The 26,585-nt window shown below is 30.1% G+C and overlaps 5 protein-coding genes across 7 annotated transcripts; 2 read left to right on the top strand and 3 right to left on the bottom strand.

The window, feature by feature from the left end:
- The first annotated feature begins 214 nt into the window (after positions 1–214).
- LOC134832549 (eukaryotic initiation factor 4A) lies at positions 215–3,024 on the top strand. The gene is made up of 4 exons (XM_063846613.1): positions 215–278; positions 769–994; positions 1,074–1,911; positions 2,603–3,024. The coding sequence occupies exons 2-4, from the start codon at positions 769–771 to the stop codon at positions 2,745–2,747; spliced, it is 1,209 nt and encodes a 402-aa protein (XP_063702683.1). The 5' UTR covers positions 215–278; the 3' UTR covers positions 2,748–3,024.
- A 1,314-nt stretch (positions 3,025–4,338) lies between these two features.
- Positions 4,339–10,443, bottom strand: LOC134829229 (dymeclin). Its single transcript, XM_063842229.1, has 6 exons — positions 9,542–10,443; positions 9,381–9,485; positions 8,379–9,324; positions 8,139–8,321; positions 4,806–4,928; positions 4,339–4,750 (listed from the first exon to the last, which is right to left on the bottom strand). The coding sequence occupies exons 1-6, from the start codon at positions 10,099–10,101 to the stop codon at positions 4,601–4,603; spliced, it is 2,067 nt and encodes a 688-aa protein (XP_063698299.1). The 5' UTR covers positions 10,102–10,443; the 3' UTR covers positions 4,339–4,600.
- A 481-nt stretch (positions 10,444–10,924) lies between these two features.
- LOC134830208 (carnitine O-palmitoyltransferase 1, liver isoform) lies at positions 10,925–20,914 on the bottom strand. Of its 3 annotated transcripts, XM_063843612.1 has the most exons (10): positions 20,615–20,914; positions 15,362–16,302; positions 15,103–15,302; positions 14,538–14,876; positions 14,363–14,428; positions 13,040–13,105; positions 12,481–12,619; positions 12,168–12,416; positions 11,694–12,053; positions 10,925–11,632 (listed from the first exon to the last, which is right to left on the bottom strand). In XM_063843612.1, the coding sequence occupies exons 2-10, from the start codon at positions 16,238–16,240 to the stop codon at positions 11,519–11,521; spliced, it is 2,412 nt and encodes an 803-aa protein (XP_063699682.1). In that variant the 5' UTR covers positions 16,241–16,302; positions 20,615–20,914; the 3' UTR covers positions 10,925–11,518. The 3 variants fall into 3 exon arrangements, with proteins under 3 accessions (XP_063699682.1, XP_063699684.1, XP_063699683.1); XM_063843614.1 differs by lacking the exon at positions 13,040–13,105; XM_063843613.1 differs by lacking the exons at positions 13,040–13,105; positions 14,363–14,428 and adding an exon at positions 12,817–12,882.
- Positions 20,915–21,376: 462 nt separating this feature from the next.
- On the bottom strand, positions 21,377–22,963 carry LOC134829994 (U3 small nucleolar RNA-associated protein 18 homolog). The gene is made up of 2 exons (XM_063843322.1): positions 22,832–22,963; positions 21,377–22,767 (listed from the first exon to the last, which is right to left on the bottom strand). Exon 2 carries the CDS (start codon positions 22,764–22,766, stop codon positions 21,414–21,416), a length of 1,353 nt encoding a protein of 450 aa, XP_063699392.1. The 5' UTR covers position 22,767; positions 22,832–22,963; the 3' UTR covers positions 21,377–21,413.
- Positions 22,964–25,313: 2,350 nt separating this feature from the next.
- On the top strand, positions 25,314–26,002 carry LOC134831746 (glycoprotein hormone beta-5). Its single transcript, XM_063845554.1, has 2 exons — positions 25,314–25,610; positions 25,675–26,002. Exons 1-2 carry the CDS (start codon positions 25,341–25,343, stop codon positions 25,912–25,914), a joined length of 510 nt encoding a protein of 169 aa, XP_063701624.1. The 5' UTR covers positions 25,314–25,340; the 3' UTR covers positions 25,915–26,002.
- Positions 26,003–26,585: the final 583 nt, after the last annotated feature.

Here is a 26,585-nt window from a genome sequence, read left to right as displayed (position 1 = left end):
ATTCATCAACCTGTTTGTCGCCGGAAATGGAAATGCGGCGTAAATTTGAACTAATTTTGAGTTGTATGAAAGTGATAAATTAACTCGCCTTCATGCTAATTCAAACAGAAAATTTTAAAGACCCAATGCACAAAGTCAAAAAAATGTCGCAAATAGTCCCATGTCACAATTCGCGACGCATTTGCGACACCGCCATTTTGTCTATTTGGATACTCCTCGTTCTTTTTGCTAAGTAGCGAAACAACGTGCATACAAGTGCCAACAATTTTTTGAAAATCGTACGTAAATGGTGCTTTAATCCCGAAAAAAGTGTGGCAAAAATGAAGATTGTAAAGTGCAAGTGCGGCTCGTGATGCCCGGAGACCGAAGAAAGTGCTACTTGTGCGCCAAATATCAAATTATATAATTTTGTGCGAGATTTGGAAGAACCGCCGCACAAAACGGAGCATTTTGTGTCATTAAATGGCGAAATTCGGGGCGTGCGTCATCAAAAATTCGCGCAATGAAATGTGACAAACGTAAATTCGGGAGTTTTTCAAAGAGAAAATGCGAATTTCATGGATTTTTTGGCAAAAGAAAAGTTTCGAGGGTCTCTTGGCATTCATTGAGCGTGTCTGTTGTAGCGCGACGTGTACGAGTATGTACGAGTCCTTGTACACGAGAGAAAGAGAGCAAGGCGTGATTCATTGCCATTTTGGAGGGTGACTAACTAAGTGATAAAAGTACGTGTTTTAATGCGTTTTTTCTTTCTTTTTACGCTTTTTGCAGATGGATGAGAGAAAAGAAACCTACGATGGTCCCGCCGGCATGGAGCCCGAAGGAGTTATCCAATCGAATTGGAACGAGGTTGTCGACAACTTTGACGACATGAACTTGAAGGAAGAGCTTCTCCGCGGTATCTACGGTTATGGTTTCGAAAAGCCATCTGCCATCCAGCAACGCGCCATCATTCCCTGCATCAAAGGGCACGACGTAATTGCTCAAGCTCAATCAGGTAAGAACGCAAACGCCTCCATTTTGTTTTCTTTTGTCCTCAAATCCCGTTTTTTTTTGTCGTAACCGTCGTCGTGCAGGTACGGGCAAAACCGCAACTTTCTCGATTGCGATTCTCCAGCAAATCGATACGTCGTTGCGCGATTGTCAGGCATTGATTTTGGCGCCGACCCGTGAGCTGGCGACGCAAATCCAAAAGGTCGTCATCTCGTTGGGCGACTACTTGAATGCCCAATGTCATGCCTGCATTGGAGGCACGAATGTACGTGAAGATATGCGTGTTTTGGAAGCCGGAAGTCACGTCGTTGTCGGAACTCCGGGTCGTGTGCAAGACATGATCAATCGCAAGGTTTTGCGCACCAACAACATCAAGTTGTTCGTTCTCGACGAAGCCGACGAAATGTTGTCCCGCGGATTCAAGGATCAAATCCAGGATGTCTTCAAGATGCTTCCCACGGATGTGCAAGTCATCTTGTTGTCTGCTACGATGCCCAACGAAGTGCTCGAAGTCAGCAAATACTTTATGCGCAATCCCGTGCAGATTCTCGTCAAGAAGGAGGAACTCACGTTGGAAGGTATCAAGCAATTCTTCGTCAATGTCAAGCAGGAACAATGGAAACTCGGTACGTTGTGCGATTTGTACGACACGCTTTCCATTACGCAATCCGTCATCTTCTGCAACACGCGACGCAAGGTCGATCAGCTTACCAAGGAAATGGCGGAACGTCATTTCACCGTTTCCGCGATGCACGGAGACATGGATCAACGCGAACGTGATCTCATCATGAGACAATTCCGCACGGGCTCTTCTCGTGTCTTGATTACCACGGATTTGCTTGCTCGTGGTATCGATGTTCAACAAGTATCTTTAGTTATCAATTATGATATACCATCTGTTAGGGAGAACTACATTCATAGGTAAGATTTACTTTTTTTAAAATTTACACAAAAAATTTAAAAAAAAAATCTTTGAAAAATTTCATTTAAATCACAATTTTTTGCTTTTTGCACAATCTTTACCTCAAACATTTTTAATTCTTTGAGTTCTTAAAAAAATTGTCAAACTGCAAAATGTTTTCACAAAATTTTAGTTTTTTACTTTTAAAGAAATTATTTATAAAATTCATTAAAATTCATATCAATTTTATTTAAATTCATTCTAAATTTTTAAATTTTTCTGTCAAAATTTTACTGAAAATCATAAATTATTATTCACTTTTTACATAAATTTTCACCTAAAATTTTGATTCGTGAATTTAAATCAATTTTAATTGGATTTTAACATTTCACTTTTAAGAAAAATAATTTTTTTTTCAATTCGTAAAAAAAAATTTAAATGCTTTTTATAAAAAAAAAATTAATTTTTGTCAATATAACGAAAATGTTCATTAATTTTTTTAAATTAATTTTTTTAAATTATTTTTTCTTTAATTTTCAAATTAAAATAAAAATATTGTAAAAAATTTTTAATAAATATTTAAATATTTTTGAACGAAATTTTATTTTTTTTTATAAAAATTTAATTTAAAATTTTTTTATTTAATTTTTATTATTTTTATTTTTTCGAAATATGAATTTTTACTCAAAAACCTTATCAAATTGTTTACAGAATTGGTCGTGGCGGACGTTTTGGTCGTAAAGGAGTTGCAATTAATTTTATTACTGATGCTGACAAGCGTACATTGCAAGACATTGAAAAACATTACAACACAACCATTGAAGAAATGCCCATCAATGTTGCTGATTTGATCTAAGAGACAAAATAAAAAAAAAACAAAACACGTTCATATTACAAAACAAAACAAAAAAGTGAGAAAAAATTTGATAAAAAGGGAAAATAATAATAATAAAAATCGCAAAAAAAGAGAAAAAAAAACATTTCCAGTTATTAAAAAAAAACTTACCACGAGCGGATCAACTTTGGCATCCCAACTAAACTAAACTCGGGGAGCAGCCATCGCAGAAATAATAAAAATACACATAAAAAACGTAAAAAAACACAGAAAATCTTTGATTTAAAGAGGCAGGTAACACACATCAAAAAATAGATTCAGATATTGATAAAGAAAAAAACATATTACGAATGAATGGAAATTAAATAAATTCAAGAAAAAAAATACTATTCAACTTTTTGCATTATATTATAAAATATTCTTACATAACAAAATAACATATTAGCCAGTTTTTGATTAGAAATAATATTTAATAAGAATATTTGTTTGAAATTTTTGGAATTTGTAGTAAATTAATAATAATATGGTGTCGTTTGAAAATTAAATAAAAATTGAGTGTAACAGTTTTAATAAGTTGAAAAAAAAAATACCAAAAAGAGGAAAAAAAGTAGAAAAATAATTTTTTTTATTTAATTTTCCTTTTTTTTCATTTTTTGTTTGATTTTCTTTTTCTTTCGGATTTTTAATTAAATTAAATTTTCAACACTCAAATCGCTTATAAAAAATAAATAACACAAAACAACACAGCTAATTAAAAATAGAGAAAAACACACTTAAACACACAATTTAATGTGAAGTTAATTGTTAATTGACGACTTTTTATAAAAAGTCACGACTGATGATTAACAAAAAAAAATTTCCAGTTTGAAAAAAAAATAAATAAAAAAAATATTAAATTATAATCACCTTACTTTTATCCTAAGAGAAAAATAAAACAAAAAATCATGTACTTGGATTGGATGAATGTAAATAAAACTAATCAAAGAGTATTTGTGAATTTTTGTGTATTTTTTATAAATACTATTTATAACTTTTATTTTATGATTATTCTTAATATTATTAACTACTGATTAATAGATTTTGGTTATCAATTTAATTATTATTTTTTTTTGTTATTTTTATTTAGATAAAAAAAAAGAAAAACATGAAAAATGGAAGAATAAATAATCCCTCTTTATCAAAGAAGTCAGTTGTTGCATTGAAACATGTCCTTGTTTTCCAATTTCGAAGCCTTTTCCGCCAAAATTTTATTGTTTCAATTGATGTTTGTCTTAATTTTGGTCTTATTGATAGTTAAAATTGGGAAATTTGATTAAAATTTAAATTTCATACACTTAGAGCACAATTTTGAATGGTTTTCAATAAAAATTTAAAAAAATAACATTTTAAAATTTTGTTGTAAAGGTAAGTTTCTTTATGTAAAAATATAAATTTCTGAAAAAATCATAAATTTTTTTTTTTTTGAAAATTTGAAAAAAAAAAATTATCTCTTCGTAAAACGCCTTCCCATGAAACTTGCCCTGAACGATTTTTTTCAAGTCAAAAACTTTTAAAATAAAATGCAATTGTCTATTTTTTTATTTAATTTTTTTATTGATATTTAATTGTTAGAATATATCATACTTGTCGCTAGATACAGTTTTGGTTACTTTTTCATTTTTAAAATACTTTGCAAAAATATAAAATTTAAATAAAAACATTTGAAAATTTCGTGCTAACAGAAAATAAATCAATATTTTTTCGTCGTAAAATATTTTTTTTTCGTATAAATAAGCGAGAAAATAAACTTAGGAGCATCGGCAATGCTACAAATTATAAACAAACTCCAACTTCCATTTGTCTTCTTCATACTCTGCCATTTGCAAAAGTAACTGCTAGCAAGAAATTTCGCTCGTGACACTTTTTATCGATTCCGAACTGAAATGCACACAGCCTGATTTGCTAACGAGCGACCAAACATACGGGATGAAAAATTCTTCGGGAGCATCTTCTTCGACATATTTGAATTTAAGGTCGGGGAATTTCTGTGAAAATAATTTTATTAAAAAAAAATTATCAAAAAATGTGAAAAATTCTTACTCTCAAGCGATCACTTGACCATTGACTTGCGCCTTTTGATATCACTTCGAGAACTTCAGATACTCCCAATTCGCCTCGTTGTTCTTGAACGCGTTGAAGTCGAGATGAAAAGAAGCCAACAACCTAAAAAAAAAAAATATATTAAAAAAATATATTTAAAAAATATATTTTTACAATTTCAACTTATCAATATTCGTCAAGTAAAAAAAAATAGTAAAAAAATTATTAAAAAAAATTATTTAAAAAAAATATATAAAAAAATATATTAAAAAAATAAAAACTTCAAAAATATATCATTTATATCAAGTAAAAAAAAATAGTAAAAAAAAGCGAACTAAAAAGGAATAAACAAGGGCCTTGTGTTAACAAAGTCGAAAAAATTGCCAAGTAAAAAAGTTACAAAATTTTTGATAACAAAAACTTGAATATAAAGGATTTATTTCAGAATAAATATCAATACTGCCGTACACTGAAATAAATCCTTTATATTCAACTTCAAAAATTTGTAACTTCATTTATTGGCAATTTTGTATTTTTTTTTAAAAAAATGAATATTTTTGCGAAAAAAATTTTTTTAAATATATTTTTTTAATATATATTTTTTTTATATATTTTTTTTAAATAATTTTTTTTAAAATTTTTTTTTGAATATTGAGGATTGAAAATTCTCATACAAATGACACCTCTTATTATATATCCTTTATATTCATTTCTTTATATTCAGTCAATAAAATCATATATTCTGCCATTTGCAAAATTTTTTTCTCCTAAAAAAAAAATTTTTTTATTTTTTATATTTCAAAAATTTTTTACACTGAAATAAAATAAAAATTTATTATATATCCTTTATATTCAGCAAATCGTTATTTTTTTTGAATTTTTTGACTTTGAAATTTTTAATATATTTTTTACATTTTTTTAATAGGCTCTTTTATATTATTTTTTTACGAATATATAATTTTTTTACTATTTTTTTTTACTTGACGAATATAAATGATATATTTTTGAAGTTGTTTGTCTCGTCGAAAACTTCTTGGTTCTCTAAAATAATACAAATGTTTTTAAAAAAAAATATAAAATTTCAATGCATTTTACAGCTTTCTGTAAAATTTATCATTTTCTACAAAATTTTGTGCATAAACATGATACATTTTTTATATAAGAGTTTGAAATTATAACGAAAAATCAACGGAAAATTCAAATTTAAACCGAATCCCAGTGCAAATTTCAAAAATCTAATGATGCAGAAATGTTTGTCTCGTCGAGACGCACAACATTTTTTTTTCTCCTAAAAATAACAAATGATACCTCTTATTATATATCCTTTATTTCAAATGAATTTAAACTTTTCCTGTTAGATAAAGGTTCATTCCTTTTTTTATTTTGCAATTTTTGTGGAATCGAGACATGATCCCAATGCACAAAAAATTTTCCCCATATAAGAGTTCAAAATTATAACGAAAAAAAAAACGAAAATTAAAATTTAAAACGAATACCAGTGCAAATTTCAAAAATCTAATGACAAATTTTGTCTCGTCGAGACGCACAACATTGCCATACAATCATTTCTCTAAAATACCTCTCAGTTTTTTTAAATTTTCTACAGGGAACTTCAATTTCCCATTTGTTGTATGAAAAATTTATTTAATGAAAAAATTTTTTGTCGGGAAATCGTAAAAATGAAAATTTGTGCGTTCGACGAGACAAACATTTAAAAAATTTTTGAAATTTGCACTTAAAAAAATATTTTTAAATTTTTTTTTAAATTCGTTAATTTTTTAAAAAAAATTTCAAACTCTTATTTTAAAAAATATATTTTTTGTTTACAAGAAGTTTTCAACTTCAAAAATATATCATTTATATTCGTCAAGTAAAAAAAAAAATGGCAAAAAAGGCGAACTAAAAAGAAATAAACAAGGGCCTTGTGTTAACAAAGTCGAAAAAATTGCCAGATAAATAAAGTTACAAAATTTTTGAGAACAAAAACTTCAAAAAAGGATTTATTTCACAAAAATATTTTTACTGCCGTACACTGAAATAAATCCTTTATATTCAAGTTTTTGTTCTCAAAAATTTTGTAACTTTTTTACTTGGCAATTTTTTCGACTTTGTTAACACAAGGCCCTTGTTTATTCCTTTTTAGTTCGCTTTTTTTTACTATTTTTTTTTACTTGACGAATATAAATTTTTTAAAATGACGAATATAAAGGATATATTTTTTTAAGGTATCATTTTTTTATAATCCATTTTTAGGAGAAAAGTGATATGGCATACGAGACAAACATTTCTTAAATATAGATTTTTGAAAAAACTTCTGCACAGGGATTTTTTTAAATATATTTTTTTAATTTTTTTTTCGTTTAAATAATTTTTTTTAAACTCTTTTTTTATGGGGAAAATTTTTTGTGCATTGAAGGAAAATGTCCCGATTCCACATTTTTTAAAGGTATGATGATTTTGTATGCAAAATAGGTTTTTCTGTTTTTTAAAGGAATTTTTTTTACTATTACAGGAAAGCTGTAAAAAATTCCAAAAACAAACCCCTCATTGACTGAATGGATATAAATAAGAGGTATCATTTGTATGAGAGGTCCATTTTAGAGAACCGTCCAGGAGAAAAGTGATGTATGGCATGTTGTGCTTCTTTCGCATCATTAGATTTTTGAAATTTGCACTGGGATTCGGTTTAAATTTGAATTTTCCGTTGATTTTTCGTTATAATTTCAAACTCTTATATGGGGAAAATTTTTTGTGCATTGGGATCATGTCCCGATTCCACAAATGGGACCTCCGCGATGCAAAATAAGGTTGACCTGTAGAAGGAATGAACCTTCTATCTATTACAGGAAAGCTGTAAAATCGGTTCCAACAGACAAACAAACCCCTCATTGACTGAATATAAAGGATATATAATAAGAGGTATCATTTGTATGAGAGGTCCATTTTAGAGAACCGTAGGAGAAAAGTGATGTATGGCAATGTTGTGCGTCTCGACGAGACAAACATTTCTGCATCATTAGATTTTTGAAATTTGCACTGGGATTCGGTTTAAATTTGAATTTTCCGTTGATTTTTCGTTATAATTTCAAACTCTTATATGGGGAAAATTTTTTGTGCATTGGGATCATGTCCCGATTCCACAAATGGGACCTCCGCGATGCAAAATAAGGTTGACCTGTAGAAGGAATGAACCTTCTATCTATTACAGGAAAGCTGTAAAATCGGTTCCAACAGACAAACAAACCCCTCATTGACTGAATATAAAGGATATATAAAAAAATTAAGTTTTTTAAGATTTTTTTTTTTTTTTGAAAAAAATGAAAAAAAAATTACCATGTCAATGTTTTGTATGATATCTTGAAACGCTGGATGACTTCTGAATGCTTCAAAAACGTGTCGTTTATACAAAAGAGTATAAACCAAATTGGGACAATAGACAAGCTGATGCGCCAAACAAGAATTCAAAATTTCAAGTACCATTCGTAATACTTCTTCAAGCACTGATAAGTCCTGTAACTAAATTTTTTCATGAATTTCAGGATTTTTAAAGCAAAAAAATGAAAAGTTTCTTACCAAATCTTCCGTATTTGCCATGTTAATGGATGTATCGCCGCCATTTGCAGTCGTTGGAGGCTTGAGTTGTTCACTCAATCGATGTTGCTTCTTTGCGAGAGTCTCAAAAAGTCCTACAAGTCGTTGCGAAACGTACGGATGCAAAAATCTAAATTGCCCCGACATGTTTGCGAGTGCCGCCAAGCAATTCGTATGCAAATATTTATCACGAGTCTTCAGCATATTATATTGAATGGTTCGGATAACGACGAGAATCAGCAATCCGCCGAGCGAAATTTCGCTTAAATACTTTTCCGTGTACCACGCGACATTTTTCAACTGCAAATCGTGTATGCTCTTGTTGAAGCCGTCGTCCTCGCTGAGAATCAGCAACACAATTAGACTCATGTAGATGTGATGCGACGTACTATCGGGCCCGTTATAGAGTGTGTGCAATATCGGTGTCACGAGTTGCTGCAAATTACTTTGTGACATGACGAATTTGTAGAATTTCTGGTTGCGATGCAGCAAAATGTACAGCAGGAGTGTGGCTTGGTCGATTGTGACGATGCGACAAAGTGTGGCATAAAGTTGGGCAAAATCGATGCGGAATGTCACGTTACTCGGGTCATCTTCAGACAAGTCGATCGATGTGCATCCGAAGAGACTGTCACGATACGCATTCTTCTTCGTTGTGTTGTGGTTGATGAGAATCAAAATTAGCAAGAGACTCTGATTCGAGAGCGGATAATGTTCACGAAAAGCAGTTGGCAAATCCTCCGTTTCCAAAATGTCGGAAGGTTTTCGAGTAAATGTGAGAATATTCCATAGCGATTCGGCGATTCCGACAACGAACGACGATCCGGAGGTAATTCCGAACATATTTGCGGGAACGGGCATCATTTTGCTCACGTAAGTCAAGAGAACGCTCATCACGGTATTGGCATAAGGACTTTTATAAACAGTTCTAAAAGACAAATTTCATGAAAAATCTTGCTGAAAATGACAAAAAATTATATTTACTTGTAAATTGTTGAACGATCTGTTGGTTGAGGAGAAAAAAGATGCACAGACAACAAAACGATGATCATGTTAATCGCTTCAAGATGCAAATGGTATGTATGTTCCCTAAAAAGAAAACAATTTTTAATGAATTTTCTTCAAAAAAATTGGAAAATATTTACTTGACAGGTACAACAGCAATCAAATTTATCACGGCATCAAAGAAATTTTCGAATCTCGTGCCATCAACATTCTTCACGTTCGTCACTGCGGGTTGTTCCGTCGCCGCTAAATCAATGCTCACGCCATCCTCCTTATTTTGTTGCACTTGCTGACTAGATATCGCTTCGAAATGTTGCATCAACTGATACTCTGAGCTCGTTTCGATCAAATATTTGACGACACTCCGGATCATGAACAACGCGTTGAACGTTTGCCAAACATGCACGGAGCTCTCTTCCTCCGAAATCGCCAGCAATTCCGTAACTTTTGTCAGAAACACGTAAACCAGAGATCCCAAGTTGCCCGTACTCAAGTTATTTGCGACAAATTGCTGACACAACGACTCGAGACGCGCATCCAGATTCAGCTGTTCCTGACTCGTCGATGGAAGATTTATGTGATACTGCAAAAAGGTGTTCCAAAATTCGTCGTCTGTCACGGGAATGTGATTTTTTCCGACAAACTTCTTGAGATACGCATTTTCGGCAAGCTCTGCCTGCCGACTCACATTTATCCCCATGATCTCGAGGCGCTTTTTGTAGCGATGAACTTCTGCTAACTCGGAAATTGTAAAAGTTTTTTTCTTCGTCGGCGGCGTGAAACGAGAAACTTTTTGTTTTTATCGATTCGCAAAAAATTGTCGCAAAAAAAAACAAATAATCAATTTTGCATATTCGCTTTTTTTAGTTGCAAAAAACACAAATTCGTGAGTTTAATTGGTGAGAAGGAGTTTGATGACGACAACGAGGCTCGTAGATGTGCAGCTTTTCAACACAATCGGGGGATTCCTCTTACTTTTCCTGAGAAATTTCACGAAATACGAATTTTTCGTACGTGTTATTTATTTTCATGCCACGAATAATAATACCGACGCGTCGTTGGCACAGTAGAAAATTGCCATGTATGCTATTTCAATCGTTTTTCATACTGGTTGGGTTCAAAATGCATATCGATGCGCATTTATGAAGTTGAAGAGAATGAAAAAAATAAAAAGAAAACAATAAAATAAATAAAAATTAAATTTTAATTAAAAAAATAAATAAATGAAAATTAAATTTTAATAAAAAAATTAATTTAAAAAAAAAATAAATAAAAATTAAATTTTAATAAAAAATAGGTAAATAAATAAATAAAATAAAATTTAAAAAGATTAAATAAAGATTTTTCAATGAATCCAAACCAAGCAAAAATTTCAAATTTTCAATTCAAATTTTCAAAATAAGAAAAAAATATTTAAAAATAAAACAAAACTTTAAAAAAATAAAATAAAAAAATACCGTTAATAGTCAATTTTTGAACATTTTCAAATTTTTAATTTAAAAAAAATAGAAACAAATTTTTATTTTTCTTTTATATAATTATATCTTTATTTCTCACTTTAAAATTTTTCAGTTTGTTACTTAAAAATATCATTTTGCGTGACTTTTTTTTCGTTTCATGGTAAATATTGTAAATACAATTCTATAAATTATTTAAGTTTTTAAGTATTTTGTTGGAAAACCTTGTTTGTAAAATGTGAAAAAGTATATCAAAATTTATTTTCGGAAGTTAAAATTTGTCGTTGATAGATAAAATCTCTGTTGATTGGCATCGACGCCTCATTGCATTTTTTTTGCACAAAATTGGTTCACATTTTTAATTCAGTTACATTTTTTTTAGTAGTTAACGAGTAGTTGATTGGGAGAAAATTTTGCCTTAAATTACGAGTCACTTAATTATCCTAATAAAAAATTATTTTTTTTTCTATAGAAACAAACCAACAACAAAAACAGAATTCCCTTAAAAATTAACAAAAATATTAAATTAGGAGTTAAATGACTTAATTATCTGACGACGAAGATTCATTGTCGTTTGATGTTTTTCATGCTTGACAGTCTCTTCAAAAAAAAAAACATTTTTTTTTGTTTCTCTCACTAATTTCACACGTACTATTGCAGTTATTTGCTCGATCCGTTGGCAATTGGTTTGTTTTGGAGACGTTTATAGTCCTCAAATAGCAGTCTAATGTCAGCCAGCGACTTGCAAATTTGTTGAGCAAAGCCCTCGGAACTCTATAAAAAATTATTTTTATCAAAATTTTGAAAATTTTTTACAAATAACTAAAAAACTTACAGTTTTTTCGCATGATTTTTTCGATGAGATATGGAAGAAGAGCAAATCTTCGCCCGCAACGATGTACGAAACGCCATATCCATCATCTGCGACAGGTCCAAAGCCGCCTCCCGCACTAATGCAGTTCGGATATTTCTTCAGGTCCATTTTGTTTGTTTGTCCATGAGGCGTTTGACTTGTCGACAAGCGCCATGGTTCGCTGAGAACTTCCTTCAAGAAGGGCGAATCAACTTCGAGGTATTTCGAGACGACATACAAGCAGAAGAGATGTCTGTCAATTCCTTTTCCGCACATCGCATCTTGATATCCGCGTTGATGACGCAATGAGGCTTTTTTCAAGAGGGCAACGCGTTCTTCAGTCTAAAAAAATTTTAAAGGAAATTGTAAGTTTTCAATTTTTTGATTAAAATTTTCATTTTAGGTAAAAAAAAAGTTTTCTAATTAATCCAAACCAAGCAAAAATTAAAAACTTACCGTCGAATTAGGATCTTCCATGGATTTAACCCACGCCGCAGATTCAATAGTGCAAGGGCGAACCGTTTCTGTACGACCTTCACGGAACAATCTCGTCATCGATGCTTCGTATGTGAGTGAAAATTTGCCCGCATCTCTATAATAAGCCAATTGCAATGCCATTTGGATATACGCATCAGGCGAAAGTTTGCATGTCTTCATAAATCCTTTGCCATATTGGTTGTGAACTAAGATCCTTAAGTCAACATCCTATTTTTACATGAAAAAATATTTCATTAATTTTTAAATTCACTCAACTGAGGAAAAAACTCACATTAAGCAAGATTTGTGCTTCATCGTAAGCTTCTTGAATCAATCCTAATGTCTTCTCATTGTTCAAATCCCATGACAATCTCGTCGGAACAGGAGGTTCAAATTCAGGAGTTCCTTTTGTGTTGCCATTCTCATCATATCTGTTCGGAAAATCATCAAAAAAATCTTTAGAATTGATTTTTAACTCCGATTTTGACACTAAAAGGACAAAACTGTACTACATGCATGCATTTTAAAAGCAACTAAAAATTAAAATCGTTAGAAAAGCAAAGCATTTAACAGAAAATTAGTGTTAGAGACCCCATTTGACTTTTTTACATGTACCATAACCACTTACACATCGTAAATAAATTGATCCCCGATCACAGTTTCCCACATATGGCCCATTACAGGTGCATCTGACCTGAGATTTAATCTCTTTACATTAAAATAGTTCAAGAAAGAAAATTTTATGAATGATTTTTTTGAATGAAATCGACCGTCACCGATTAAAACCCTTTCCTTTCTCTCAAAAACTTCCATGGGACGAGACACGATGAAGAAAATTGTCTCTCACTTACGATTCCTTAAGACAAGAATCGCCAACGGCTTCTTCCGCCGTGTGCCCCATAACCACAGCGTCGCCCCTAATTTTGAATAGTTTGTCGTGTGATAAATTTAGAGGTCATTGTGAGAATGTGATTTAGTGAGTTTGAATGAAAGATGATGAAAAAAACTCGAGAGAATGAGTTTTGATAGAAATTTTTAGAAAGAAAGAAAGGAAAATATTAATAAAATAGAAAGAAAAGTGCCGCAAATTAAAATAATAATCGCATTCAAAATAAATTATAAAATTGTCCTTTTGATGTTTTTTTTGCGTTTTTTTTGTTTTTCATTGCACTTACGCATTTATGCAATCGCCAATTACGATTTCGAAAACTTGGCCCATAATCAGAGCATCTCCCCTTTAAAATTTTTTTTTTGAAATTTAAATTTTTTATAATTATTTTTTTTTTATTTACAATTTTTTTAAATTTTTTTTTTATGAAAATGAATGAGAAGGGAATGAGATGATAAGGAAATAATCGTCTTAACCAATATATCGTCAATACTTAACCAATTTTTATGATTTTTGTAGCGCAGCGGGGCATTTAAGCAAAAATTTTTGCTCCATTTCTTGTCTGAAAAAGAACTTTTTATCGGATCGATTTTCGCGCGATGAGCGATTTGCGTTTTAGTATTAAAAAAGAAGGAAATTAGAGAAAACAGTGCCAACACCTCAAGAAAAAAGTACAAAAAGTTCGTAAAAAAGGGAGTTAATGAAAGCAATTATTTTTAAATACTTTCAGAATAGAGAAGAATAGAAGAGAAGTAGAAAGAAGTATCAATCAACTACACTTTTTTACGGAAAAATTTAAAAGTTTTTACAAATTTAAAAAAATTTTTTTTTCGTTAAAAAATAATTTTTTTGAATAATTTAAAAAAAATCATTAAATTTAAATTTAATTTTTTTTTCAACTATGAAAATATTTAAAAAATTTTTTTTCGTTGAAAATGATTTTTTTTAATTTTCAAAAAAGATTTCATTCAATTTGAGTTTAATTTTTTTCCTCAAATAAAGTATGAGAAAATTTATCAAAAATAAAAATAAAAAAAAACATTTTTGACAAAAAAAAATTTTTTTCGTTGAAAATGATTCTTTTTAATTTTTGATATATATTTCATTTAAAATTAACAGTTTTACTAATTTATAATAATTTTTTTCAAAAATAAAAAAAATCATTTTCAACGAGGAAAATTTTTCCAAAAATAAAAAAAAAAATAATTTTTGATGAATTTTTTTTTAAATTTGTAAATCTTAAAATTTTTCCGAATATAATTTCAGAACTATTGAATCAAATTACCGTGACGAATCCGACTCTTCCATAACCATCGATTCCCAAACATGGGACATGACAGCTGCATCAGCCCTGAATATTTGCAAGTTTTTTCATTAAAGGGTTTTTTGACGATTTTCGGGGAATGGATCATGAATGGATGAAATTTCAAAGAAAAAAGGATCTTTTGGAAAGTTCTTACCAAGTGTGTTCCGCATTGAATCCAACACGCCCATTTGTACCAATGCACACAGTGAAACTCTTATCGAACCATCTGTTGTGTCCATTTCCATGCAACAAAACTTTGCCATAATGATCGAGTTTCTCGGGATGTTCAAGATCGAATTCGTATGGCTCTTCATCGAGTGACAAGACAAAAGCTGCACTTTCAATGAGATACAATGAGGTTTTGTTGACGCCTTTACTGAAGACAGTTTCTCGTGTTTCAGCCCATTTTGTACGATTCCATGCTGTGAGTGCTGCAACGCGTTCTTCGCCTGCGAGAGGAGTTGCTTTCGATGCCAAAATGTTCTCGAATTGACTAAAATTAAAATTTAATTTGTTTATAATTAAAAAAAAAAAAAATTTTTTTATAATTTCAAAAAAAAAAAAAATTTTTTTTATCATTTAAAAAAAAAAAAATTTTTATCATTTAAAAAAAAAAATTTTTTTAAATTTAAAGAAATTTTTTTTTATAATTTCAAAAAAAAAAACAAAAAATTTTTTAATAATTTAAAATTTTTTTTTTTTTTTAAATGAAAACTTACATTTGTAATTCACAGGGCTTCAAAATTCTTCCTTTGTGATAAATGATCATTTTGTAATAACATCCTTTGTATAAGACAACAATGTGATTCGAGTCAGGATAATGCACAATTTTGTCAGTTTCTCTTCCCGGAACGCGAACTGTGTTGAAAATTCGTTCATATTGCCATGAGCAGAGAGGAACAAGGCCTTGTACCATGATCTAAAAGTAAATTTTACAAAAATTAATTTTTTTTCAAATAAAAAATTAAAATTTCTTACAGGTTCGAGTTCTTGACGTTCAACAGTGCGACGGAAATTCAGCAAAATATGTGTAACACTCGCAGCACGAGCAGCTTGAACAGTTGTCGGATGCATGAAAATGGCGTCAATTCCGTAAAAGTTGCTGTTAACCATCAATGCGCCTCTTCCTCTCAAATAAACGTATTCTTCCCACCAATCTGACACGTAATTCGTTGACCACCAACTCTTGAGTACCAAATACCATTGCAACTTCTTCGCAATACCATTTTCGAATTCTTGCGCCAATTTGACGATCCTTTCGTAATTCGCATCATCCAACAAGGGACGAGCTGATTGCAAATATCGATCAAGGGTGTCATGAACACTCGGCAATGGCAATCTCGGTAAAGATCCTTGAAAACTGTACAACGACGGTTTATTCCATTTCAAGAAGATTTTAACCAAAACAACCCAAAGTTTCGTCTTTAACGACGGTTTTGATCCGGGCCCGCGTGCTTCATACATCCATCCTTTGTACATGAAGAGCAACTTCAACGTGTATCGCATCGTGTAACAAATGCACAGCCAAAAGAAAATTCCAACTAATCCGCTTGCAAACATCTGCCATCCCATCGTTTGTCCCGGCAAATACGGCAAAATGATATTTACTAAATCAAAAGGCGTTCGGTAGCCGCTAAAATGAATTCCCATTGCGACACATAACGCGAGCCACATTGTGTGAACGTGTGCGGGATACACGCCATTGTGAACTTTGTTCATGAAACGCGCAAAGCGTTTTTTCCATGATCTCACGCCAGATTCCCATACCAAGTTGAGGACTTCGTGATCGTAGTTGATGTCCCATCCTTCGTGCGTGATGCTGAAGGAGAAGGCAACAGCTGAATGCGCTTCAGCCATGGTTCAGCTGTTTCGTCGACACGATAAGTACACGAAATTTCTTCAAATTCGACGATTTGGAACTGAAAAGAAAGAAAAAAATTTTCAATTAATCCAAACCAAGCAAAAAAAAAAAATATTTAAAAAATATATTTAAAAAAAAAATTAAAAAAATAAAAAAAAAATTAAAAAAAACTTGAAAAAAATGTAAAAGAATTAATTTTTTTTTAAATATTTTTTTAATATTTTTTTAATATTTTTTTTTTTTTATTTTTTTTGTTTTTTTTTTAATATTTCTTTTAAATATTTTTTAAAATATTTTTTAAATTTTTTTTTTAAATTAAAATTATTAAATATTACAAAAAATTAAAATTTTTCGAAAAAAAAAATTAATTTTGACTAAAAATGACTCAAAAAATAATTTTTCTACAAAATTACACACATTTGAAACGCGAAACGTTATTTCTTATTGTTTTCCATTCATTTCGACAACGCTTTTGTTATCTAACTTGTTGATTCAATTCAATACTTGCTATTTGCCTATACGGTAGACGTCATGTAATAATTATAAACATGCAACTGTATCAATTCTATGACAAACCCTTGAATGACAAACTGTTTCAGTGCAAAAAAACTCAGTAAATTCGCACTTTGACTCATTCTCAACTCAAATTTAATTAAATTTCTCACTTTAATCGCGAATTTCTGTTGTTTTCATTCCGCAAAATGCTCGGATATATATTTAAACACGACAAACTGATAAAATAAAACATTTTTTTTCGTGTCTCGCGTTGTAAATATAAATATTTTGATGATCTTATGGCAATGAATGTGACCAAAGTTCAATTAAATTTAAATTTAAAGGACTTTTTAAGTCGTATTTTGTTGATGAAAGTCGTAATCGCGAACGAAATTGGCTTGCAAGGTCAATGCGAGGCGTCGTTGCCGGCAAATTTTTTTTTTGTCACACCTCGCTTGAATCTTTCATTACACGAAGTAGGTACATCAACAGACATTATGTAAGCACGAACCGATTAAAATGTTATTTTTAACACAAATTTTAGTTCAAGTGTCTGTTAATCATACGAAAAAATCATTATCACGATTGCGAATCGGACTTTGGATCGTCGTAAATGCGTTGCGTAATTTAAAAAGAAGATTTTTTTTACACGTTACACTCTAATCGTGTCGATAAAGAATACTGACCTACTTTCGGTTACGCATTCGCCACGCACTTGTACGAAAAACGAAAATTCACACGTCGCTCTTATCAAGGTCGAATGACTTGTGTACTCAAACTTCCTGCTTTTTTACGATTTTATTGATCATCGTTCGATTTGATAAGAAAACCGCCAAATTTAGTGACAAATTCTGTTATCGCCGAAAAAATTTGCATGACCTTGCATCGTCAAGTCCAGACAATTTGAACGTAGATAACATATTTCGTTTCATTTTTTTAATTTTTCGGGTCAATGCTCCATTTCTTGAACTTGAATATTTCGGGCAATATTCGAGATTCGAGAAAAAATTTGCATAAATTTACAAATCGATGAATGGCAAAATTTATGAAGAAATAGTTGACGTCGCGTGGTTACTACTATTCAAAGTTGTTCGACTTGTTTGGAATTAAAATGTTTATTTGGTGTTACGAAAGTCATGTGACCTTGGATTTTGACTATGGAAGTGTGTCAAAGTGTTTGAAGATGAGTGCACTTTGAACGACGTTCCGTTGTTTCTTGATTGGCATGTTTTGACGAGACTAAACGAAAAATAAACTGCATGCATATTTGTCACGTTTTGTTTGCCTTGTTATTTAATAAATAGTGTAAGTATATGAAAGCGTAGCAAATTATTTAGTGAATGGGACTTGGAATTTTTATTTTATCGATTTTTTGCATTTTCTTGTGATTTTTTTGTTTTAGAGAAAAGGTTTCATTAATTTTTCTGAAAGTTGATTTTTATAAATAATGAAATTTGATTTTTTTAAACTATAAAAATTTGAAATTATAATTCTAATAATATTTAAAAAAAAATTATTTAAAAAAATTTTCTTTTTATCTACATGTTTTTTTTAAATTCAACTAATTTTATTTATTTTAAATCTTTCAAAAAAATTAATTTTTGATGATTTGGAAGAAATTTTCTTCAAGAAACTCTATCCCTAATTTAAATTTATATTTTTCGTTTTTAATAATTCTATTAAATCAAATTTTCTTTTTGTCTTAAACAAAATTTGAAACTTTTTTAAGAAAATATCGAAGAAATTAAAAATTAAAAAAAAAATAAAAAAAAAAATTTAAATAAATATTTAATTTTAATTAATTATTTGAAAAATTTTATTTTTTTTTATTTTAGTTTTTAATTATTTGTATTAAATTTAATTAAATTTATTTTTTTATATTTCAAAGAATTATTTTAAATTTTTTTTTATTAAAAATTAGGCTTAAAAATGAATAAAATTTTCGACATTTTCGAATATATGATTTTTTTTTAAATTTAAAAAATGTAAATATTTACTTCTTGCAAAAAAACGTTTGATTCCATCATCTTTCGTACTTTATAAAAAAATAAATAAAAATTTTCAAACATTCTATAATTAGAATGTGTCTGTTAGCTTACAACTCATGTATATGCAAATGCAAAAATATTCAAAGTTCGTTCTCCAATTGAATCGAACAACATTTTTTTTATTTTGTATAAATATTTCATTTTATCGTTTGTGGGCAAATAAACGTGAAGATACCGGGTCATTACTCCCATTCAAACACTTTTTTTTATTTATGTATGTGTCTTTTTCTTTAACGCACACATTTTTTATTTTGTGCAGAACTTTGTCACGTAATTCTGTCTGGCTTGTTTGCTTGACATTCGCACGAAGTTCAACTTAAAACTTTCTTTCTTGCGAAAAAAAATGACTTTATTTACAAAACAAACAAACACTTGCCAATAATTTGCAATTCAGTGGAAACTTTACGCTATCACGTTGTTGTTTACAAATTTCATCAATTTATGAATGACGTCAAGGTGCAAAAATTATCATAGAACGTTGTGAACGGAGGAAAGCGTAAAACGTCTTTAACTTAATAAAATAATAATTTTAATAATGAATTTATTGCTTTTTTTCAGCAACGACGACGACGACAAATGACCTTTGCTTTTGAAACAAACCAACGAAAAATAACTGGAGGAATGTAAAAAGCGACTGCATGTTGTTGCTCGCGTTGTGTGTAAGAGCCGTAATATTTAATAATAAATAAATGAATTGTTACAAAGAGCCGGTTCACCTTCAGCATGAACAACACTTCACAATTTACAACAGAAAAAAAGTTGTCTATGAAGAAATATTAGATTTTTGAACTTTTTTTAAATATTTTTTCATCGTAATTCAACTTGAACATTTTTTTTGAAAATTTAATTCCACAAGTTTTCAACATCATTAATTTTTTAAATTTTTTTTTTTAATTAAAAATATCGTTTTCGTGTATTTTTGAATAATTTTTCACTTTTTGAAAGGAAATTTATTTTTTTTTTCTTCAAAAATATTTTTTTAAAATTTTTTTCTAATATATTTTAATTTCTTCTGTTTCACTTTTATTTAATTTTTCATTCAATCATTTCAAAAAAATTTAAAATTTATAAAAAGTCACATTTTTTTATCTAATGTTATCTGTTCTGAGTAAAATTTTTATCATTTTAAAGTCAATAATTTTTTTTTTCAAATTAGGGGGGATGTAATATGATACAAAGTCAACTTTAATCATCTTCACGACAAAATTTTCATTAAAAATCTCAAAATAATTTCTTCACAACTTTTTTCGGGAAGTATCTTGAAAATTTTTCATAAAAAGTATTTTTGTAAAATTCATAAACGACTCATTTGTAATTCGAGTGATTTGTTTACCTGCTGCCTGTTGCACTTTATTATTAAATAATATCAAAAAATTTACTGCGACGTTAAACAAATCATGAAAAAAAGCAAAACAACAACTCGGCACTGCAATACAGCGCGCAGGCAAGTAGGTAATTGGACTTTGAACTCATGAATCTAATAACATTGTTGACTATGTCTCGTGTAGCGCACGTATGTAACACGACGACGTTAACGTCAACGGCGAGACGACATGAGGAAATATACTGAAAGTACTTCACGAGGAATGGTGTCTTGAGGAATTTAGCTTGAAACGGCATTAGCTGAGGCCCGATTTGCCACAACAGGTCATCACACTTTCGCTTTTCATTCAAGAAATTGCATCTTCTTCGGCACGAACGTTTATTACGAAACGATGGATTTTTATTTATTTAAATATTTTTTTTTTCGTGTGTGTGACTCGAAACTAGGTCATCCCCTTACAAAAATCTACGATCTTCGGAAAGTCGCAAAAAACTGATACTTACTTAATGCACAATTCAATCCAGGGTCGAATTACATGTGGTAAAAGTTTGTTTTTCAATGTTTTTTTCAGTCTTTCAAAAAAATTTTTTTTTTCTTCGTGTGTTTTTGTTTTGTTTGTTTGCACTATTTATTTTTGCTCTCGAGAAATTTTCGATTTCTTCAATTACTTTTTTAATTAATTTTTTGTTTGTTTGTGTTAATTGATTAAATTCACTACTGCACGAGTGACGAAGACGTTTTCCGAAGACGAAAAAAAATATTAAGGAGACTTTAAATTTTGCATCCGTTCTGCTTGAGTTTTAGTTGAGTTTTGACAGAAATACAAAATGAATCGAATTTTGTGTGTGAGAGGGAGCGAGACAACATGAGAAATTTTCATTGGTTGGTATTTTGTGTGATGAACTGAATGTTGGGGTGATGTAAAAGTATTTTGACGAATCAAAATGAGGGTTTTGAATTTTGAGTCAGGTAAAAATTGTCATTTTATGAATGAATTTTTGAAGAAAATGTATCAAAATTGAGAATATTTGATCGATGAAGGCAAAAAGTGCCATTATTGAGCCTTTTTTCTTGTAATTTTCACACAAAAAAGTCCATTTTTTTAGAAAAATTTCCAAAAATTTCAATATTGAGCCTTTTTTCTTATGATTTTTTTCTAAAAATTTTAAAAAAATAAATTTTTTATTTAAAAATTTAGAAAACTCACTTACTGTGCTTCTGAATTTGAATTTTTTTCGGTTTTTTGAAACTTTTTCTCATAATTTTATTTTGTTTTTTATTCAAATAGACCAAAATTTTGTTTCAATAGTTGTTATAATGCTTCAATCTGTAAAGCGCTACAGTTTTATTACGATTTCCAACTGCGAAAAATCCTCCCATTGGCGAAAATGCCATCACACGAGGATGTCCAAAGCGCGAAATTTGTCCCGGAAAGTTGTTAAAAGCTGTCAGACTCGGAAAATGGATCATTCTTGCTGCTTCAGCGACATCCACGCTGCACATTGCTAAAATTTCCGAACTTGGATTGAAAACTGTCGCCGTAATTGCTGTCGTCAAATTCAAAATTGCCTTTTTCGTTTGAGGATATTGCGTTTTTCGCACGTCATTTATGTCGTAAATGTTTACGACGCCTTGTTTGCTTCCCGTTGCGACTAAATTTTCCGTTACGGAGATCGTTGAACCATTAATGCATCCATCGTCGCTCCATTTATGGGAAATTCTCCCGCCTGCAATGTCGAGGATCGTGACTTCGTTACTGATGCTGTGACAAAAGATGCTTTTGGAATCCGCTGTGAAGGCCAGAGCTGAGCAAAAATATTCTTGCTTGAATGTTCGGATGAGTTCTTTCGATTTCACGCTGAATAAATGGATTTCTCCAAAACGCCCGACAGAAGCGATGAATTTGCCGCACGGAGAAATTACGAATTTTTTGAGTTTTGTTATATTTTTGGGGAGAAGAATTTTTTTGGATTTTCCTGACAACAAATCGTACGTGAAAAAGTTCTTTGTACGACCTCCGACAATGAGTTCTTGTCCATCAACGAGACCCGCACACGTGATATCAAAGTTTTCGAACGCTATGCTGTGCAATTTTTCGTTTTTCTTCCCATCAACCGTATAAATGTTCGCAACGCCATTCTCTCCCGTGCAAATTGCGACTGTCGATGTCGGATGAAAAATCACGGAACTAATTTTTTTCTCCGTATACGTCGATCTGTTCAAATCCTTCAATCGTTTTATCACCAAAACCCCTTCTTGCAACCTCGAAGAGTCTTTTTCGACGAATTTTGTTGCTGTTTGCGCCAATTCATCATCGCTCGAGTCACTATCGCGCGGGCCTTTTACCCAATCCGGTTCGCCTGATAATTTGTGAAGTTCTCTCGTGCGTTGATTTTTATCCAATTTCTTTCTTTTGTAAGCAGTTTTGTTGGTTTCTTCATCGTCGTCGGAGGTGTCGTCGTCTTCATCGTGCCAAACAGGACGTTTTCTGTCAACTTCATATCCAGGTCCCTTCGTGAGTTGCTCAAGTTTTTTCAAGACACGTTCTTTGCCGATGAAAATTTCGGGAGTTTCATCATCAGAAGCCTCAGATTTGACGGGAACGGAAGTTGTTGGATGACTATCGTGAATAATGTCGTCTAAATCGCTATCCATTCTGCGTGGTAAAAGGAAAAATGTTAATTTTATTGAAATTTTTACGATTTGAAGACAAATTTTACCTTTTTTGAGAAATTGAATGTTGCCAAAGACTTTATTTGATGATTTTTTGAGCGATATTGGGCTAAAATCGCATAAAAATTTGAGAAATGTGTGTGAAAAATTGTTTGTTATTGTTTGCCACGAGACTTTTGTTAACTTGCCTTCATGCTAATTCAAACGTCAAACAAATGTCATTTTCGATAACGGTAGAGGAGTTCGTTCAGAAATTTTTTACTCACATTTTAAACATTTTTTATAAAAAATCGTCAAGATATCATTTAAAATGAAGTTTTGGAATTCTCAAAAAGAATATCAAGAACTAAAACGGAAAAAAATTTCAAAATTGTAGTATAATTTTTACTTTTTTTTAACCTAAAAGTATGAATTTGAAAAAAATGCCTTAATTTTATTAAAATTCTCAAAAAAATTTTTTTAAGTAGCGTAAAAATATTTTTCAATAAAAATCTTTTAAATTAAAAAAAATATATTGAATTAAATTTAATAAAAAAAAATAAATTTTAACATTTTTGAAATTAATTAATTTTTAAAAATTAAATTAAATTTTGTTGATATCAATTTGAGATATTTTCTCACTTTTCTTCAAAAAAAAAAAAAAAAAAAAAATTAGAAAAGATTAAAATTCTTAATAATTTTTGCACCAACCTTCAATATATAATTTTATTAATTTTACATCATTTTTTTTACAGACACGATTTTCACATGAAGCTTAACTCATTAAAAGGGAAATTCAATGCCATCGTCTTAACTGATAATAAAAAAGTCTCTTCATGGATGTCATTGGAGACAAAGAAGAATTCGTTCAAATTTCACTTAAAATCTCGACTTGTTGCTGCTAAACGATCGGAACATCCGCATCTTTGCACAAATAGCAACCACATTTCTTCGCCGACTTGAAGGTAACATTCCGATTTTCCATTTCGCCTTCCTCACTGATGCACATTACTTGAACCGTAATTTCCTCTTCTTCCATCATGTTGCAACACTGACCGATCGACGTGATGTTTTGCATTACCTTGTTGGGCATCATGAGCAATGGAGGCGCAGGCACGGCATACGACTCGCAAAATCCCCGACAAGCGTTGCTGTTGAGCGTAAATTGCGTGCATCCGACAATGTTAATGTCGCGTCGATGACCCATTTTGTGACATCCGGGACGACGCCATTTGCTGAGAGAATCGTTACCAAACACGACGACAGATACGAAAAGGAGCAAAAACGCAAAGACGAGCTTCATCTTTGACGATGCGCTGATGAAAAACGATTGATTCGGGATCTCGCCAAGGGACGAGTTTTTATATCGTTCAAATTGTGTCGAAGTCGTTGTGCGCAACAAATAAAAAAAAATATTTTTTTTACAAGAAATTGTTATTTGATGTCAATGTTAACGAGTAGAAAATATCGTTAATATGCAGATTTAATTGATGGTCAATTGCGTCAAACTTGTAATTTTTATGAGAGAAAAGTCATTTTTAGAACCAAAATTAATAATTTCTCCATTAATTTTTTTTTTATTTTATTTTTGTCCAAAAATACTTTTTAATTTTTTTGTGTTTGTTTACTTTCAGAGTTCTCGAGGGATATGATGCGTAGGAGAAATTGTTTGGTCCAGTTTGTAAATATTTACTGTGAGAAATTCGTGTTTCACAAAAATTAGATTTTTTATAAGATTTACGTTGAGATGCAAAAAAATTTTTTTTACAAAAGTTTTATGATTTTTTATCTCATTAAATAATTTTTATTAAAAAAATTATTTTTGTTGCTGAATTTTTTTTATAATTTTTTTTTAATTATTTATTTTTTAAAATTATTTTTAATTAAAATTCAAAACTTTCTTTAATTTTTTTAATTAAATTTTTATTTATTTTTAAATTTTTTTTTCGTAAAATTGAAAATTCGCTATATTTAAAAATAGTTTGAAGTTTTTTAAAATTTTTTTAAAATTATTTTACTGTAGCAAAATTTAAAAAAAAAATTTTTTTAATTTTCTTTAATTTTTTTTAAATTTAAATATATGATTTTTTTGTTTTTTTAAAGCCTTGAAAATTAATTTTTTAACTTTTTTCAACAGTTTTATTTTTTTTTTAATTTTTACATCTCGCAACATCTCAATAAAATTCGAAACTTGTAATTTTCCTCAAAGTTCATTCATTTTCGTCATAACTGCCTTTCGACGTTCTTAAACGGAAAATTTGTCTTTAATTGCTTTGTTTTTGACAGCCTTTGACTTCGTCACAGAACATTTTTTTTTTCGATTTTTATTAAATTTATGTAATTTTTCTTTGCAGATAATCTTTTGAAGGAGTCAAGAGGGGAAGAAACTATCATCGTCAGTCATTAACATACAAATAGTTGATAAATTTGTAATTAAAAATCACATCAAATGGCATTTTTTTCATTTAGTCATGCGCGCCAAATCCTCTGAGAATTACAAATAAAAAGGATTGCGCCAAGAAATGTTCGTCAGTTCTTACCAAAGTTCAGTCTTTATCGAGACAGAAGCTTGTCAAGATGAACATTTTCTGTTTTATTCCGCTGCTTTTTTGTCATGCTGTCTTTGGGCAAGCGAATCTCTTCGAAATTCAACCGCAAATCCTTCCGACGCCGAATCTTGGATGCGAATTGTTCGAGTACGAGCATGCCGTTGAGCAAGTCGATAGCCAAGGACGAAAATGTTGGGGAAAAGTACTCGTGAATTCGTGTATTGGGCGTTGCGATTCGAAAGAAATCTCGGATTGGAAGTTTCCTCATAAGAAGGCGTTTCATCCGGTGTGTCTTCATGTAAGTTTTTTACTCCCAAAAAAAATTTTACAAAAAATTTCTCTCAAAAAATCTTTGTTTTTAGGCTGAAAAAGTCCTTCGCACTCATAATCTCCCGAATTGCGAAGAAAATGCCGAGCCCGGAACAAACATTTACGAATATGTCGAAGCGAAATCCTGTAAATGTCAAATTTGTAGCCCTGAAAAGGCAAATTGCATTGGGCAAGCACCCGCTTCGAAGCCTGGCGTACCAACTTTTCCTTTTTTCATGAATGGAAGACGCTTTGAAAGTGCATCGCAACCCACGTATTCGTGGTCTTTCTAAAAAACGTCGAAAAAAATTAAGTGAAAAAAATTTTGTGTGCAAAAAATATTCAAAAAATTACCTTTTAGATCATTCAGGAACCAAATAAAAGTCAAATTTACTGTTTTTGAAACAACTACCAATTTTTATTAATTTACAGAAATGATTGTTTCTTATACAATATTCATGTATTTGTGTTCATGTTCACTGTTCAGGTTCACATTCAACGTTGAGTATTTTTTTCTGTATCATTTTTTTTTCTTAACATATTTTTTTTTATTTATTTATTTTTATTGCTTTATTTTATTAAAATTATATTTTTTTGATACATGATGATTAATTAAAAAATAAAAATAATAACAATTCTTACAAAATATTTTTTTTAAATAGTTTTTTAATGTTATTACAATATAGACAGGGTTCGGAAATAAATAAAAATTTGCCAAAAATTTATTTATAATTTTTTTTTGAATTGACAAAAATATATTATTATTTAAAAATTTTAATTCTGTTAAAAATTAAATTTTTATTTTTTAATAATTTTTTTAAACTGAAATTTTAAAAACTTAATTTTATATAAAATAAGAAATTTTTCTTTAAAAAGCAAAATTTCGTTCATTTCCAAACCCTGTTCATGTAAAATTAAATAAAAATAAAAAATTTAGAAAAAAATCGAAACTTGACAGGAGAGA

Source organism: Culicoides brevitarsis, chromosome 2 (assembly GCF_036172545.1).
Source record: "Culicoides brevitarsis isolate CSIRO-B50_1 chromosome 2, AGI_CSIRO_Cbre_v1, whole genome shotgun sequence".
NCBI lineage: Eukaryota > Metazoa > Arthropoda > Insecta > Diptera > Ceratopogonidae > Culicoides > Culicoides brevitarsis.
This window is presented reverse-complemented; position numbering and strand designations above follow the sequence as displayed.